The 18,602-nt window shown below is 37.9% G+C and overlaps 1 protein-coding gene across 1 annotated transcript in view; it reads left to right on the top strand.

The window, feature by feature from the left end:
• Positions 1–18,602, top strand: part of MACO1 (macoilin 1) — a 30,960-nt gene that overhangs the window by 11,127 nt on the left and 1,231 nt on the right. The window contains exons 4-10 of the mRNA XM_064525075.1: positions 1,776–1,899; positions 4,180–4,358; positions 4,834–5,332; positions 14,320–14,478; positions 14,699–14,878; positions 15,686–15,806; positions 17,307–17,481. Of these exons, the coding sequence (XP_064381145.1) occupies positions 1,776–1,899; positions 4,180–4,358; positions 4,834–5,332; positions 14,320–14,478; positions 14,699–14,878; positions 15,686–15,806; positions 17,307–17,481 (1,437 nt within the window). The remainder of the gene's footprint in view (positions 1–1,775; positions 1,900–4,179; positions 4,359–4,833; positions 5,333–14,319; positions 14,479–14,698; positions 14,879–15,685; positions 15,807–17,306; positions 17,482–18,602) is intronic.

The raw sequence follows: 18,602 nt of genomic DNA, 5'->3' as shown, positions 1-18,602 counted from the left end.
TAACTAATGGAACTGAAAGTGTATAAAAGGAATTCCAGGATACTGAAGAATATCTGTCTGACCTCAAAATACTCTGCAACCATTCAATAAACACTGAGTACATACAAAAAGTTTTGTGAAGCAGTATTACGCTATTCCTTCTACTTGACTAACTTGTTAAAATTGGTTTATTATTGAAAAAGCAAAATACTATTATCATATTTGTAGTTTAAATGTTTATTAGTAAAATCTGCATGCCAGTTGATTCCATTTCTGAGCACAAAGGCTGATAATATCAATTGTTTATTACTAACTTGCTGCGGATGCAGTAACGGCTGCCTCAACAGTTTGAGGCATGTGCGGAAAAATCTTTTTTTTATATGCTTAGAATTCTTATTTTTTTTAAATAAATCATGTGGTTTGGGAGTTTTTGGCTGGGGTTTGGGGTTTTTTGATTTTTTTAGTTTGCGTCAGCTTTAAAACTTGACATGGGTTATGCATTTGTCTTTCCTTGCTCAAAAATTTTAGCAATAAAATTTGAACTTTTTTAAGGGTGTTTTTCCCTACCCAAGTCCTTGGGATCCTGGGCTTTTGTAATATTTTGTGTTAGACTTGCAATCAGCTCATAAGAATTTGCAAGACAGCACGGATCATTTCTCAGCTTATTGGTAAAAGCAGTCATCTTTCTGACAAATTAATCATTTATAATAATGACAATGTGGGAGCTAATGGGAGAAACTGTGAATCAGTTGCTGCTCAATTTAAAATATGTAAAAAATCTGGAGCTATTTTTATGACTCTATTAAGATGTTAAAGTATTGTCTGAAGTTGTTCCTCTCAGAGTTAATGTTTAAAAACCCAAAGCAAAAACCTGATGGGACAGTTTTAACTTTAGCTAGTGAGCTCTTATATTTTAATTCACTACAACCTTGGGAATTCATCTTTTTAAATGCTTGTCTAAGTTGATGGGAACTTGCTCGACACTTTTTCTTGAGGAAGTTATGTCCTTTTTAGGTGGTATGTCTGTCTAATTGACGTCTGGCTACAACTTTGCAGTTTATGATTTTTCTTCCCTTCCTTCCCAGTTCCTGTAAGCTGAGTGTTCCTGTAATAAGTTTCTCACTTATGCACAGGGAAACTATTCAAAAGACCACAGTATAACATCAGTTTTCCATTGGCCGAGAGGATTAACACCTTGCTTTTGCGTGGCTACTATTTTACATTCTCACCAGTAGTGGTAGAGAAGTCAGTACAGCGTCCTGAATGCCTCCCTACTGTGGAGTTTGAGTCAGAGACTGTTGTCTGCATTACTGTATATGGAGTAACTAGCTCTGTGCTTACTCATTTATGTTTTCTCAGCTGATTTGCTCACATCTGGCACTGATATATACCTAACTTGGAGAGAAAAAGTAGTCCAAGCTTACCACTGCTCTGATTCAAAGATCACAAGCTCTAACATTACCTCATCCTCTGCAGTCTCTTCCATTTGTGTTCCTTCTCTGTCTAGGGTTTTGTGCCAAGTTATTTCGTTAGCTGTGCATCTGTTATTTTTCATTGGTGCCTTGCAAAAGTAATAAAGCAAGATAATGAGAGAAAAGTTTAGAGCTGTTTTTAAATAAGACATCCTAGATACTTTATTCTGCAAAAACTCTTACAATTCCTACATGTCTGCCTGAATTTCCTTTGACATTTGGAATCTCTTAAAAATAACTTAAAAGTATCTGCTTCTTGTTATATATAAATGTATTACTCAAGCTTCTCTCTTTTTTTTTCTTTCTCTCTCCTTCTTTCAATAGAGAGAGGTGTGTGTTTACCAACAGTATCACTGTGGATACTTTTTGTTTATATTGAAGCAGCGATTAGATTTAAAGACTTAAAAAACTTCCATGTAGACCTTTGTCGTCCTTTTGCAGCACACTGGTAAGTGGATTTCCCCTCTTTCTTATTATCATTTATATCACCAGATAAATAAATGTTTAGGGCTTCTTATTTTGGTTGAAGGTTTGGCTAGTTGGTCCCCCCCGACCCTGTCCCTAACTGACATTAAATATTCCATGCAAATTATATGCTAAACATTAACCAGGTGCAACCTTTCTGGAGATAGAGTGCTTGTGAGCTGTAGGGAACTGAAGTTTTTGGAGCATGGATATTCATAGCATTTCTGGAAAGTTCTTTTCATCCATTTATAAATTCTGTATTTACATAATGACTGGATGGTAAAAGTAGCAAAAAAATATTTTCACTAATAACGTGTGTGTTCTGTTAAGATGTAAATGGACGAAATTCCTTTCCTTTTCTCTTTTGAGGGGAAAAAAAGATTTTCTTTTTTGTAACAAAGGACTCCTCTCCTTCCCCTCCAAAAAAAGAAGGGTTCTCATGACTGTCTGACTTCATAATTCATTACAGGATGCAAAAAAGCTTCAGGTTGAAAACCATGATAGAAAATAAAAGACGTTGTAACACTACTTCTTTGGAAGTAATAGGAGTGACTTCAGGCAAAAGACATAACTACAAAATATCTGTATCTGGAAGAAATACAGTTTTATTCAGCAAGCTTTTAGTATAGTGTGCATTGATCAGGGTAGGTTTAAAATGGATCCTGCTTTTCATGGAGTCATTTGGTCCAGTTCCCTGTGATACAGTCTTGAATAAATTAGACATCTGTCACTTTAATTTATAGTGTCTACATTGTGCAATAAGTCCCTTAAACACTAATTAAATTCTATAATAGATTACAAAAGCACTTTAGGAGCTGTGAAGAAAGGTCTTTCTGCTCCTGAATTGGATGCAAACATTTCAGCTTGTCATCAGAGTTTTAGAATTGTAACTACAGCTGGCTTTGCTCAGTACGACAAAAGAAGCATTGGCAGAGATAATGTCAGATGCGTATGCAAATGATTCTTGCATTCTGGCAGCATATTTAGAACCCCAGTTTGCGCAGTGCTATTACTAAGCAAAGAATGAGAAGACTTTAATAGTTAATACAGTTTGCATCTGAGTTTTCCCCGATCTAGGCACGTTTAGGGTTTAAAATGTAACTTCACTGTGCTTTGTTAACATGTTTGCCAAAGGTGTATTTATTTTTATACAGGGACATTTGCCCGTTGATTGAGTATCCTTGTTAATAAATATACTAGCGTGATTTACTAGCATTCTGTATTGCTGCAGTTGTCACAAGTTAATAAGAATACTTAAACTCTGCACGATGAAGTTGCTTTATGAAAAAGCTGATTCAAAATTTCTGTTATGCTTCTGTCATCCCTGTCACCAAATGGACCAGCTGAGTCTGGTTGGAAGCAAAATTCTGCATATCGTATTTGTCAGAAAGATAAGTGGGAGCACTAAGTCTAGAAGTTGTTCATTTGCAGCTTCGAGGTCAATCTTCTAAACCAGGAGTTTCCAAAGGCCGTTTGTCACCCACAAAAGACGTCTTAATTGCGGCCACCCTCAACAGAGGCAGCTGGTTATCGAGGCTGGAACTCCGGGGTCCCTTCCAGCTGTGCGAGGCCTGGGCGAGGGCAGCGCTCTGGCCGACAGCTTTGGTCCCCACCAGAAATGCAGCAGCCCCGAAGCTGTATGTTTCCGCTGCTTCTCCAACTCTTGTTTTTTAGTCTGTGCTGCAGGCAGAAGATGTTGCAGGGCCTGTTGCAGAGGCAGTATTTTGCAGAACCATTGTTTTTTCTCTGCTTTAAAGAGTGGTAAAAAAGAGAGATGCTCGTAAGTTCTGAGGAGTATGAAGAGAGGGGACTAAGGATCTGTTTCTCTTTTCACAGTTCCAGATGGAATTTGTTACTCATCTCCCAGCTTAATGTCACAAATATTACATGGCCCTCTAGGAACAAAGCTTGGAGAACCTCTGTTGTAGTTAGCTGTTATCTCTTTTAAAAGATGCATAATTCCTAGTCTGGTGCTTGTCTAAAAGCTGCCTTTGCTATGCTTAGTGCAGTTGCATTGTCATAATCCTTTAATTTATGATACAGTTAATTGCTGTCTGTAATAAATTGTAGATGTAATTTTATCATGATAGAGAAAACCCTACATTTTAGAACTGTAGAATTATTGTAATGCAGCAAAAAACATTTTATATATCACTTTTTACGAAAACTTGCAAGCCAGATGTATTTACAGTTATATATTTTATTAGTCTTATAATGTAGTTACACTTTGGTTAATAATGTTCTTTTTGTTCTGTTTTTCTAGTATTGGTTACCCTGTTGTGACTTTGGGCTTTGGCTTTAAAAGTTACGTCAGCTACAAAATGCGTTTAAGAAAACAAAAAGAAGTGCAGAAAGAGAATGAATTCTACATGCAGCTTCTCCAGCAAGCTCTGCCCCCAGAACAGCAGATGCTACAAAGACAAGAGAGGGAAGCAGAGGAAGGCAAGTTTTCCTTATTACTTAATGTGTTCGCAGTCATCTGCAATTAAAAAAAAAAAAAAAAAAGCCTGCTAAGGAAGAGCTTTACTAGTCAGTGCTGTTTTGGCTAAAGTATTGTGAGCTCAGGGACAGAGGAGCTGAAAATAATTTTATTTTGGCCATGGTTAATATGACAGTAGAAATGAATTGCCTTTTCTGTTTAGTCTTCTCATTAGCAACTGCATTAATCTAGTCAGTTAGTGCTCTGTAAAGACATATTTATTACTAAATCCCTTGGTTACTGTGTCCTGCCTGTAATGAGAAAACTGATCTTAAAATACCATGTGACTTCTGATTTTTTTTTTCCTACATTAAGATAGACTCTAATAATTATTGTTTTCTGCAGAAATGATCAATGCATACTTAGTGATTCTTCTTTGTATGTCACAGTATTAATTAATTTTAATAAACTAAGTATTTTCTATTTTTGGTATTGCAGCAGCCAAAGGATTATCTGATATGGATTCCTCAATACTTTTGCAGCACAATGGAGGCATTCCAGCCAATAAAAAATTATCTGCAACATTGCCGGAGCTAGAATATAGAGAAAAAGGGAAAGAAAAGGACAAGGATGCGAAGAAACACAACCTTGGAATAAATAACAATATTTTGCAACCTGTAGACTCTAAAATACAAGAAATTGAATACATGGAAAACCATATCAATAGTAAAAGATTAAATAATGATCTTGTAGGAAGTACAGAAAACCTCTTAAAAGAGGACTCATGCACTGCCTCATCCAAAAATTACAAAAATGTCAGTGGAGTTGTGAACTCCTCGCCTCGCAGTCACAGTGCAACTAACGGGAGCATCCCTTCCTCATCTACTAAAAATGAGAAAAAACAGAAATGCGCTAGCAAGAGCCCAAGCACACATAAGGACTTAATGGAAAATTGTATTCCTAATAACCAGCTAAGCAAACCAGATGCACTGGTAAGGTAAGTGTGATATGAGCATTGTGTGACTGCCTCTCTTGATTTCGTTACATCAGTTTTTTTCTTAGAAAAATGTAGCTTGTGATCCCATGAAGAAAACAGAATGGTCTAGTGGTGGGATAAGATAACTAGCAGCTGGGTCTTTCGGGTTCTATTCCTGATTTTTTTTGCCTCTGGTTTGCTATGCAACCTTGAGCAAGTTGCTTACTTTCTACCTCAGAGTACAATACTTACCTACCTCACAGGGGTGTTGTGAGGCATAATAAATAACTTTGACGACTATTTGATAGAAGACGTGAGAAAAGTATTGAGCGCTATTGCTGCTGAGCTCAGTGAATGTGTTCTTGACAAGCTGTTCGTTTGGGTGGCCTTTACAACTCCATGGAATTCAGTAGAGCTTGATGGGTTTTGTTTGTTTATTTTCATGTCTCTGAAATGTTTGTTTTTTATTTTAATCCTCACTTTACAAAAATGGATGCAAGGTATCAGCTGCTACGTAACTCCTTAATCAGAAGGATAAGTTCAGACTCCTGCCTGCACACCTGCTGTCTTGTTAGTTTAAGTACAGGTCATAGGGATTTAATTTAGCTGCCTTGTGAACTATCAAGATTAGAAAGGTCACATCTTTACATGTGCTTATCTGAACGTTAAATACAGATGTATTTATGAAAAGCAGCTAAGTACTTACAGCACTCTCGCAATAGATACAGGATGGACACTGCAAACTTGTAGCAAATGGACTGGAGTGTTTCCTGTAGGTGCCCAAAGGATGAAATCATTCTTCAGGAGAATCTAGCATGAGAGGAGTTGTTCATAGTCGCCGTGCCAGGTCTCCTGCTATTCTAGGCACAGTCTTGCATAATCTTTATTGGTTTTTCAAGCTCTAGTTAAAATCAGCTAGCTTCTTGGCCCTGCCATTCAGATGGTTTTAACAGGTTTTAATTTTTGACTTTTATTCGCAAGTACTTGCTCATTTCTTTTTGGCTCAACGGAGACTTAAATATCTTTCCTCTCTGACGTCTTTGCCCCATCTTCTGATGTCTATTTATAGATAGCAATTGTATCCCCGGTGTAGTATGACAATAGCATTTTCTGAAGAGTACTTCAGGACATTGCTGGAGGTGTGCGTGGGAAATGGAACGCTATCATCTCTGAAAATTCTGTTTTCTACACTATCATACCAGCTAACAGCAAAACTGAAATTTTTGGGGTAGTGATGGCGATTTGTTTGCTTGTTTGTTTTTTGTTTGTGGTTGTGTTTTTTTAATACATATAGTTACCCATTCCAATGTCATTCCAGGGGATTGCTTTTCCCATCATAGTTCTTGGGTAATTAGGTAAAATTGTTTCAGAGCATGAGGCTCATCAGAATAGAGTAATCATTGCAGGTGTTTTCCTGTCATTCACGTTTTACCTTATTTTTTTAGTCAGATAACAGTCCTAAGGGAGTTACTATCATAAGGATAAAAATACCTTACTTATCTAATACTGACTCTTACTTCCAAATTATTAATACTGAGCAGGAAGTTCTCTGCAAACTAATAGTGACTGGGGGTCTGCAGTTTTGAAATTGAAATATACTGAGAAAAAAAATGTTTTGGAGAAAAAAAGGGGGGGGGTTAGATGACCACAGTTACAGTTGTTTCAAGTGTAGCAAACTCTGTTTTGAAATTGATACAGATGAGTCAAAGAAACATGCTTTTACTGCATGTGCAGGAACATCAGTTTGCAGGGACATCTGGGGTTCAGTTCATCGCAACAAATTTCCCCCCACCCCCCCAAAAAAAAGGCAAAAATAGGCCAGGGTTAGAATTCAGCCTGTATAAAGGGATACCTTATCCCACCACATACTAACTTTATAGCTTTCTCCTTTTTAAGAATGTCTTTATGGCAGTTTTTAGTCTTTTAAGGACAGCACCTGCTGCAAACACTTTGTATCCTAAACATGAGTCCTGAGACATACATTGTTGTCATTTGTTACCAAAACAAGTACTTGTAAGAAAATAGTGTGTAACTGTTCAAAATGGGGATAGAGATATGTCTAGAACAGAGCTGTTGCACAATTAAGCGCTTTCTTACCACTCCTGGCATCTGTCTCCGTTTTTCTCATGTACCGAATGCTTGTTATCATGTTTCAGCAAATCCTTGTTGGCTAACTTAATTGGCAGATCAGGCTCACTTTCCTTGCTGTACCTTTTGATAATTGGACTTTTGAATCTGGTCTGTCTCTGAGGATTTGTGCTGTGTGAGTACAATTACTTCAATAAAAACATTATTTTCTCCTCTGACATGCCTCTGGCAATTAAATATCCAGGCTAATTGATACCTAATGTTTGTAGAAGACTTCCATGAAGCAAATAAGGACCAGCTAGTTAATCTAATCTGTGAACCACATTCAGTCTAGATTAATAGAGTGCAGATGTCCCTGTCTTCAGCAAAGCTGCATCTGAATAATCTCATACAGGACTGCTTTATTTGTATGTTACTAGTTTCAGGTGGGCATCTCTGTTCTGTTTGGATGGCTTATTTGCTTGCTGAAGAAGAGAACGGATCAGTTTGCTGTTGTTGCAGTTCTGCAGTTGAACATTGGGTTGTTCGTAAGTCCTCAGAAAAGAGGAGGGAAGCACTTCATAGGATGACCTGCCAGACCAAGAATTTTGTTCCACATAGCTACAATAGGCAATCGGATTTAAACCTTGTGGGTTTTAGGTTTTAATCTATACACTGAGATTTCCATCTGCTCTTCCTCGGATGTAGGAAGCCCTGTTCCTCAGAGCTTGGATCAGGTGGTCACTGTAATTGCACAGTTGGGAAGTTTCTAATACAGAGATGAACATACAGTAAACTAGGATGTGCCCTTACAGATTTCTGGCTACTCTAATTCTCTGGATAGATGGCTAATGTACTCCAAGAGTGCCTTTATGCAACATAGCCTTACTCTGCTCTGAAAGTGAATTAAGCCACCTCACTCTCGTTTGTTGCGAGTTTCTATGTGGTGTGTGGGTGTGATGTGGCTCTTGTGCTGTAAAATCCCTGTAGCTGCTTATTGTGCACTGATTTGCCCGCGCAGGCAGGCCATGGGCACTTAAAACACTAACTTCCCGTGTGTTGGTGCTCACACCGTTTCTTATAAATGTAGATAAGTGAAATCATTCCCGAAATCTTGCTTCTGTTCTGACTGAATACATTACTCCTACACCAATAGATATGTTTCTAAATATGCACACCAAAACAGCTGTTTTGGAAAGCATAAACTTATCTGACAAACTGCATGGGATGGAATGCATTTAAACTTCATATTTACTTTTTTTCACTTGTCATTTATGCTGTCCCTGGGTTGCAAAACATTTGCTCATTGTCTTCTCTACTTCCAGTGGCATTACTCATCCCCATTATTAAACTTCTAGTCTGCGTTGAGGCCGCGCTCTGAAAAGGGCAGTGTGAAGTCCTGCATACGCGTGTCTCTTCCAGATCTGATCTGCTCAGCTTCCAAATAAAGATGCTTTTTATAACTTCTTGTCCAGCAGATTCACTGTAGGATGTCAAAGCCAAGCTGCTTTCCTTTTGTGTTCACAAATGATTTCCCTGAGCTGACTAACCAGTATTAAATGTAAAGTATGCCTTATGACTGCTAGGGACTAAGGATTAACAGTGGTTATTTGAGACAATAAAGGTTGAGTTTTTTTTGAGAACAGGGCAGTCTTATGTGCTTGTTAACTTTTTTGCTTAAATAGTTGATGTAACACATTATGCCTAAAAGGGTACTGCTATGTAATTTAAGAGTAATGTTTTATAAACAAAATATAAACTTAATTGAAGCAAGGATTTTTTTCTTCTTCTTGTTCTGCCTGGTAAATGGTTAGTGCATGTGTGTTTAGGTAGTATTTCAGACGCATCTTTAAATATTTAGCTTTTCTGAGATGAAAGGAAAACACTGCCTGTGAAACACATTTTGACAGTCTTTACTGTTTTAAACTATCCTTGTGTGTTTAGTTTTCTGGAGAGGAAGTTACTGATCCCCATTTCTAGGTATTTCAGTCAATGTTATGTTTCTGCCATCTTGATAGCTAGAGGAGAGGGGATGCAAGAGGCCCTGTCCCTGCTGATCAGCCTTGAAAGTAATCTGTTTGCCTTGGGTTTTTGGTTAGTTTGTTCCTACAAGTGGAGCTAGTAGCTACGTCGGATGGATGCGAATTCGGCTCTGTTTGTCAAGCACTTAATCATTGCATCTCAGCTGTTGTACGAACTGCTGATTTCCCAACATTACATAATTGGGCCACTGGAGTCATAAATTTGGTATGTTTTAATATCGCTTACCGATAGCTACCAGAGCAAGCTGACTCCTTGTTATTGTTTCACTGTCAGTTCTGAAATGCAGCAGGTTTTGTTCATGTTTTAGGGACCTGTTGTATAAAACAAGCCCAAGCTGTAATCACAGCAGAATTTGTCTTTTTTGTATTATGTATTATCTAGTAATAATCATGTCCTTCTTCTAGCTATTTGTACCCTTTCAGAAAAAAAAAAAAAAAGCTGGCAGTGCAGCTTGGCAACACTATTTGTATCCACAGAAATCTTGCCTTTTGGCACATGAGGTGTTGAAACAAGCTGTCTTATGTACTAATTATTCTCACAGATAGCTTTGATTTCTTCCGGCGATTGGAATAAGGAAAATATCTGTGGAACAAGGGATAGCCTACCACATCTTACTTTTGCTTTCCTAAAACTTGATGTTACCTGCAGAGAGATTGCAAGATTTTAATGTAAACTCCTGCCCATCTGACACTAATTATTTCTATCTTCTGCGGTACCATTAATGTACTAAGAGTGAACATTTCTCCTTCAGATTGCTAGCTTCCCAACTTATTTTAGGTAGTAAGGAGTATTTATTTGCAGAAAACTTCTGCTGTGGTATTTAAAGCTGTAGCAGAGACTACAGCATAATGAAAAGGAGTAATTGAAATGTGGTAAAATGTTACTTTAAAAATAATTTCTGAACAAGCTCATCAATTTATCAATAGATAAACTTCCTATGGTTTTGTCTGCTGCTGACTTGAAAGAGATTATTTTTTCTCTGTATTAATTCTGTTCTGGCCCTTTTGGAGTTGCACTACAGTAGCTGACCGTGCACCGTATGTAGTTTGATCACGTTTCAAATATGTAACTGTATCTTTGGACTGTTTATCTTTAGGTTAGATCATCGGTACTGACGGGAGTGATTTGTTTCATAAAAGAATATTCTCCACAGCTTTTTCAAGTTCCTAACTTTCATTACAAAACTCTTAACTACATGGTGATCTGAACAATTCACATGTGTGTAAGGTTTTCGTATGCAGAAGTATTGCTCTAATCAAAAGATTGCACATGGAACACGTTGGGTCGTCACTACCTGAACCTACCATGAGCTCGGCTGTGGTGGCTGGTAAACTGGAGTCTTTGCTTTAATGGATACAAAGGGTATCTAGTTCCACTTTACATAATGGTTACAAAGGGTGTGTGGTTACCACTTCACACACGCTATTTTTAATGTGACTTAGTGTCCATCACTAAGATTCTAGCCTTAAATAAGTGAATATGACATACAGAACACTTCATGTCCTGGGTAAGGATTGGAGTTTGTAATCTAATCTAATTCTAAATCACGCTGCTGGTGCAAGATTTTTGCATTGTCCATTGGACCTTTGCTACTTGCATATTTATATAGGAAGGTTTTGGGACTGGCACGACTGAACATTTGTTAGGTTCTTTAGACTTATTGGAGGGTCAGTAGTCATGTTTGTGTCTTTGCTGGGTTTGTTTGCACTTGCAGAGAAGCAGTTTCTAAGAACAGGGAGCTCCTCACTGCAGTGTGTGGTAACTTTAAGGGGCTGCAGGCTAACAGCATCATCTGCTTGAACAGGTATATTCTGTTGGTACATAGTCTGCTTGGATGTGCTTTGGCAGTGTGGGTAGGAAGGCTTACTGATCTTTCATGGACAGCTGAAGCACCCAGAGTTTGATCAATTTTTTAAAGTTTAATCTTGACTTTGATTTTGGCAAATAGCTCTCGTTTTCCTGCAGGTATTACTCCAGATCCCCTGTGGCCCTTCAGAGTAAAAGGAAGAATATTTTAGGCTTGGAGCATGCTTTAAAAGTTAGGATCCTTAAATCTGTAGCTATTAAAGAAAAAAAGTGCTGAAAAGGACAGCCTCCTGAAACACCGAGCCGTGGTGAGGACCTCCCTGAGGCTTTGGCTCTGTGTTCAGGCAGGATCTGTTTGAGTTGTGTGTCATAAGTTTGTAATACCTCTGCTTCTCACAAACTTCATGTGCACAGCCCTGGTTGGACACTTTTACCTCTGTCAAGTATAAAGGAAGGTTGCAGCTCACAGCCTCAAATATTTCCTCCTGGTTGGGAAAGTAAGCATCCTTTCTTTGTTGTGGCTTATTCCCTCCTTCTGCTCACATTCATGTACACTCTGTGGATCACACGGGCTTCAGCTTTCTCCCAGCGCCGTCTGAACCAGTCCCGTGAGCACTGCTGGTACAGAGCTTTCGTTGAAAGCAGCAGGAATGCCACGAACCAGATGGGTTAAGAAGCTGGAACTAATGTCAATGCTCCGTTGCCAAAAATGCTAATTCACCTTGTCTTGTGCCAGCACCTCTGATTTGTTTGGGCTTTACCTGATCAGAGCTTCTCTTTTTTTGAATTAATAAATACCCCAAATAAAGCATGGTATCTCTTACTGGAACAAGCTTGGCATAGTCTCAGTTATAGAGAGAAGACTGTTCTGCTGCTTAAAGCTGTCTTATTTTCACAGTTATCACTTCATTGTGGAGAGGTATATTGAAATTATTTATGTATACTTGTCAATGTAAAGTGTATGTCACTTATTAGGTGTACAGTCTCTTTCTTTACATTATCCCACCAGCCATTCTTAAGATTTATGAAAAATGACATTGAGACCAGTCAACTTTTAGCATACAGTCGTCTGCTAATGCTTACTAAGCATCTTTCATTCTTTGATTAATAAGTTTGCTTTTTCCAAAATATTTGGTTACTGTTTACTGGAAAATGAAATTGAACTGTTATATCGTCACCTAGCCGCTGTTCAGCTCTGTCACTGAGCACGGTGAGAAGAACGTACCTAGTAATGCCTGCTGGTGTCTTTTCCGTTTCTGGTTCGAATGCAACAGTTACATGGTTGGATGACCTTTGGTTAGGTTTGCAAATTCTTCTCTTCCTCAGAAAGCGTACAAGGTGTCGAAATGACTTGCAGTCCTCAATATGAAATGTGTATTTGCTTAGTACTGTTATTTGTCTGCTAGGTACAAGAATTAAATGGCACTTTTATATATACATTTGGCCACACTTTGTACTATATTAAAATGAATGCATCTTACCAATAGAGCAGTTCAAATATAACTAGGAAGACAGTTTCATACAGCTGTAGAAAGTGGGGTCTGAGCATTCGAATTGCACTAGTACGAGTATGTGGTAGACCACACTCCCTGTGGGCTGGTCCTCGCTGTGAATTTACCCAGTAGACCCCTTTGGCTCAGTTCCAGCTTCTGTTGTGGACGTGCTTTTATGAAATACAGTAGAACATACATGAATCCATACATGACTGTGTTTCATGATTCCACATTTAACCTCTTGATTCATTCATTCACTCAATGTTCTCATGCTTTGTGTCACTACATTTCATACTAGCGTTTTAGGTTGAGGCTTTCCTGCACTTAAGTCCAGAAGAGTTAAGTGCCTCATTATGAGGACGAATAACTATTTTCTTTAATCTGCAGTAGTAATTATCAATAAGTTTTGGTTTTCTTTTTGGCTTTTGTGACTATTTTCCCCCAAATCTTGATGTTCAGCTTTTGTTAATTTTATATGGACTTTTAGGAAATAAAGAAACATCTTTAACTACTTTTTGAGCACTTCAGAACTGGTAAATCAATAACTGATTGAGCAAACGAGAATTGCTTGTGAATAACTGAGAGTCATATTTGCTTTCATATAAATGAGTATATAACACAATGCTTATAAAAGGCGATTGACTTATTCACCTATGATGTTTTTTTATTCTAAGAACCGTTAATCTTATTTTGAAAATATGGGGAAAAATGAAGATGAGCTGCATGTCTCTCTTTAGAAACTTGTGTTTTACTTGATCAATTTTGTTTGAAAATGTTTTAATTAATAAGCTTGCCTGAGTCTTCAAGAACTTTTTAAGGCTATAATTAAGTGGATAGCAGATGGTCTCTGTTTAGGAGAGATTAAAGCTAAATTTCCTGACTCATCAACTGTGAATGACTTAACGGGCACTGTTCATTCCACATGCAGATCATATACGTCAAGAAAAAAAAAATTTAGGTGAGAATGCAGCAGTGTGCACCATAGCTTACCTATTACTAACAAATTAAACTCTGAATTTGTTGGGAAAGGTAAAATTGGTTCATATGTGCATCTGTCAGTGTTTGCAACTTCTCCGGCTTACCTGTTTCATTTCTGCTTGAAGAGGGAAAAATATAATGCCATAGGATTTGTGTTACAACTCTGCAGTTCTTAGAGGAAAACAAAATGCCCGTGGGAGAGTGTAGAGCATTGTATAGCTATACATATATAGCTATATATTTATAGTTTGTGTTTGCTTTCCTTCAAAATAAACATCAGAATAATACTCTATGCCTGACAGCCTATGACTTGTGTCTTGACAGTGGGCTGTGCGGAACATCGTTAAAGCAGACACTTACTGTCATTCATGGCACACCTATGGCGCCAATGGTTTATAGAAGAATAGAATAGCAGATCCTTGCCGAAAAGTTAAATCACATAAAATAGGGAGTGCCAGTGTGGTATGTGAAAGAGGGCAAGGCTAGACAGAGATTATAAATATTAAAAGAGCAGATGGTATGATGTTTATTCTGTACTTATTTTTATAGAAAAATGTTGAACCTTTGGATAATTGGGAAATATAGTTGAAATTGTCTTTTAAAATGCTTCTTCTTTCTTAGATTGGAACAAGATATTAAAAAGTTAAAGGCTGACCTGCAAGCAAGCAGGCAGATCGAACAGGAGCTACGTAGTCAGATCAGTTCTCTGACTAACACAGAACGGGGAATTCGGTCTGAAATAGGACAGCTCCGGCAAGAAAATGAACTGCTTCAGAACAAGTATGTATTTCTACAAAACTGTGTAAATCGGTTAGTAACAACTGTAGTTTGGTAAAGGGAAATACTGTGTCAAGACTCTACAAAGTTTGAGGCATGTGCCTGCAGATCCAGCCAGACCCGTTTGGGGCCAGTACAGTGACAGCAGTCTATTTAATTTGTTTTGTTTTATTTTTTTAAATGGTTAAGTCCTCTGTTAAAACCCGTACCTGTTACTTTCCAGATTGCACAATGCTGTACAAATGAAACAAAAAGACAAACAAATGATCAGCCAGTTGGAGAAGAAACTAAAGGCGGAGCAAGAAGCACGAGCCTTCGTAGAAAAACAATTAATGGAAGAAAAGAAAAGAAAGAAATTGGAAGAAGCAACTGCTGCACGTGCTGTTGCATTTGCTGCTACAAGGTACTTGATTCTACTCCAAAAACAAGCTCCACTCCTGAAATGTAGCTGTTGCCACTAAGACTCATTCTGTTTTTTTTTTTTTTTCTTTTTTCTCCTTTCTCTGAATAAAGGAGTAGTCTGTATATGATATGTGTTGCAGTATGGAACCTTAGTTTATGCAGGTATATTTGTGTCTGAGCAATGGGAGATATCTTTCCATGAAGTGGAGTCTCAGTGCTCGTATACATTAAGCTTACAGGGAGATGACTGTGTTCTATGTTATCAGCTGTTTATTGATTGTACGAGCACAGAGATGCTGTACCATGCATGGGTACTTCCGTTAGAGAGGCATGTCCCCTTTCAGGGGAGCTCTGAATCAAGGTTTTGTACAGTGACCTTGGCCAAAATACTGTCTTTACCTCACATCTCAAAAGTATTCTGCTCTAACCACCAACTACCAGTGCTCAGCACAGTAGTGTTTCAGCAGTACTGTAGGTGTATAGTTGGAAAGCCTTTCAAGATGAAAGCACAGCATGAATGTAGATGGCTTTAATCTGCAGTGCTTCAAATGTCTAAAGATAATTATTTCTGCTTTTCTGTTCTCCGTATTTCATAAATATTCCAAATTTCCTAATACTGAGGCATTGTATTGGGTAACTTTTTGCAGCTTTTGGTATTGTTGCCACAAGGTAAGTTCTTTTGCTGAAAAGAGCAAAGTTAGCTTCCTCCTTTATCCTTCAATATTTATATTAATTTTCATGATATAAACAGTTCAGGATTGACAGCCTCATTCTTAAATCACCTTTTCTTTTAATATCTCTTTTGCAGAGGAGAATGTACTGAAACTTTACGGAATCGCATCCGAGAGCTGGAGACAGAGTGCAAGAAGCTAACAATTGACATAAAGCTGAAAGAAGATCAGATGCGAGAACTAGAAATGAAAGTGCAGGTAATGAAAAAGCACCAAGGGCTTGGATTGGCATCACAATGAGTGCTTTCAACCCTCTGAAATTGGTGGATCTACATAAGAGGCAATCAACGCCTTCAAGAATTGGGCTGTTCAGATGTTTGTCTTACATCAGGCTTTGTAAGAATGTGGGTATGAGAGAGGTTAATAGTTTCAGCTCCCCACCACTTAATTATTTAATGATTACTGATTTTTTTTCTAAAATAATGGTCTGGATAAACTGAGGAGAACATAATCCCCTCAATTACCTTTTTTCCTTATGTAAGGAGCTTGTCACCAGTCTGCATCCTTATAAATTTCACAGCTAAGAACTCAGATTGCTTTCTCAATGTTTTACTCACTGGCCAGATGTATTTTTTTGGTGAAAGTGCTTGAATATTGAAAGTACAGTGTGGTAGATTTGTCATAGGCGCACTGTCTGGTGTGTTTAACCTTAAAAGCGTAAATGTGTGAGTTAAAGTTGACTTCATTCCTTTGAAGTGTCTATTCCTAAAGATGTACTCAGACTGTCAACTGAGAGTTTGCATGTTAGTTCCTTAACTTTGAGAATACATATATTTCTCAAGTCTTACGTTTTGTTACTGTGAACTTGTTTTCAAATAACATATGCAACCTTACCATTCCTGCGTTTACCAAATCCATGAAAACCTAGTTCAGTTTATCCACTGAGAATGTGTACCTTTCAATATAACTACAGTCATCCATAATCAAGCTTTTTTTATTATAATCTTTAAACTGTTAGCGAAGCTATTTTTGTAATAGGTGTAAGTATTTCCCCCCACAATTATATTGTTTCTTGATTTAAAACTATAGAACTATTTTGTTATAGTATTTCTCCTTTTCTTAGTCAGCTGAAATGATAATGCATACATCCCAACCACAATGTGACTGTGTCTTCTGTGTACAAAATATTCACCCCCTCCTTTTCTGTTTTACGTTTCTAGATTTGCAGCACAATCAGATTCAGTGTGGGAAGTATTCAGGGACAAAGAAATCTCTCTCATCAAACAATCGTAATAGCTTAAAATGCAGTGTTTATATTGTATCACTTTCATCTTTCACTGGACGGTTTAGTCCCCACTATAGCCATTTTGCTTGTGGGAAGTGTTTTGGTGTTCCAGAGCTGGGTCCTCTATGCTTCCAAATGAGCACTGTACAGCTTCTTAGGTGGCACTTGGAAGTGATGAGGAAGATCTCTAGAAGGAGGGTCTCCAGTGATACCAGTGATAGCTGAGAAGCAGAGCAAATATATTTGCTCACTGCACTGTAATTATACTTTGTACAATATGGCTTTAATCACTTGTATGATGGTCATGTATAATTACTGGCGGTAATATTACAGTGTCCTTAATTAACCATCATTTTAATTTTACAGCATTAATACCAGGCCCAGTGGCGTGCTGTGGGGAAAGGGAAAGACTTCTCAGTGTATCTCATGTGTAAAGTCTATGTGAATAACATTTGTCCTAATTATTCCTACAGGAGCTGCGGAAGTACAAGGAAAATGAGAAGGATACGGAGGTGTTAATGTCAGCACTTTCAGCCATGCAAGATAAAACACAGCACTTAGAGAATAGCCTGAGTGCAGAGACAAGAATCAAGCTGGATCTGTTCTCTGCATTAGGAGATGCAAAACGGCAGCTTGAGATTGCCCAAGGTAACGTGTGATAGTTTAATTCAACTGGTAGTACTGACTGAAACGGTGGAAATATGACATAAAGAATACCCTGCCTTTTAACATACTTGGCAGTGGGTTACAGCCTCAACTCACCAAAGCATCTCAGGTTTCAGTGGGATTTTTTGTCCTTTATGCCTTTGTGAATGTGAGTCTAAACACTTCAGCAGATCAGCCTGATTTCCCCAAGCTATTCATCTGAAGACAGTATACCCACGTCTTGATATTTAACCGAATTCATGATGATGATCTGCATTTTTACAAGCCGTTACCCTAAAGCTGGAGAGCTTTTTTAAAAGAAAGAGAGTATATAATAACGGTTGCCATATTTAAAGTCCCTGTCCTTGAGTCTTAATCGTAATAGCATTGTGATACCCCTGAAGTAATTAAAAATGTTTAAAAAAAAAAAAACCCAAAAAACAAACACCCTCCCCCTCAAAAAAACCTTGTTTTAAACCTCACATTGGTGAAGTGAGGAGCTGATGCTGCTGTCCCTGTCGAGCTGCTGTTGCAGCCACCAGAGGGAGCATTAAGCCAGGATAAAATCATGCCCAGACTGTTCTTTGTTCAGCTGTGCAAACCATGAAGCAAAATTAACTTTTTGACTTAGTATCTATTTAACTTCCTTGTGGATGTTTGTAGGAAGCTTTGATTAGAGAGAGAATTCTTATTTTTTTGTGATTTTATTGGGGTTTCTCTTTGCTTAGTTTCATAGATTATTATAATGATTTTGTAAGTGTGCACAAAGGGGATTTAGAAAACCAAAGAGTGTAGGACAGCTTTAAAAATAAGTAACACATTTAATAAGCAAACACTTGTGCTCCTGCAAGGTGCCTGTAAAATACGAACTGAAAAGTGCAGAAAAAAATTGAGCTGTAAAAATAATCTTTTGGTACAGTGCAGCTGTGAATTCAAACAGTGCAAAATCTAATAGAAATGATATGTTTAGTTGGTAACTAGAGGTAATTAAACACAGTTCATCAACATAAATGGGAAGTTGTGTGGATTGCGCTGTTACTGGTATCTTAGAAAGCTGAAACTCTTCTGGGTGTTTCACTTCAACAGTTCTTATCGCTGGGCAATTGGTGGAGGGTGAAAACATG

This window comes from Dromaius novaehollandiae, chromosome 23 (assembly GCF_036370855.1).
Source record: "Dromaius novaehollandiae isolate bDroNov1 chromosome 23, bDroNov1.hap1, whole genome shotgun sequence".
Classification (NCBI taxonomy): Eukaryota; Metazoa; Chordata; class Aves; order Casuariiformes; family Dromaiidae; genus Dromaius; species Dromaius novaehollandiae.
Note: the sequence above shows the minus strand (reverse complement) of the source record. Positions and strands in the feature narration are given on the sequence as shown.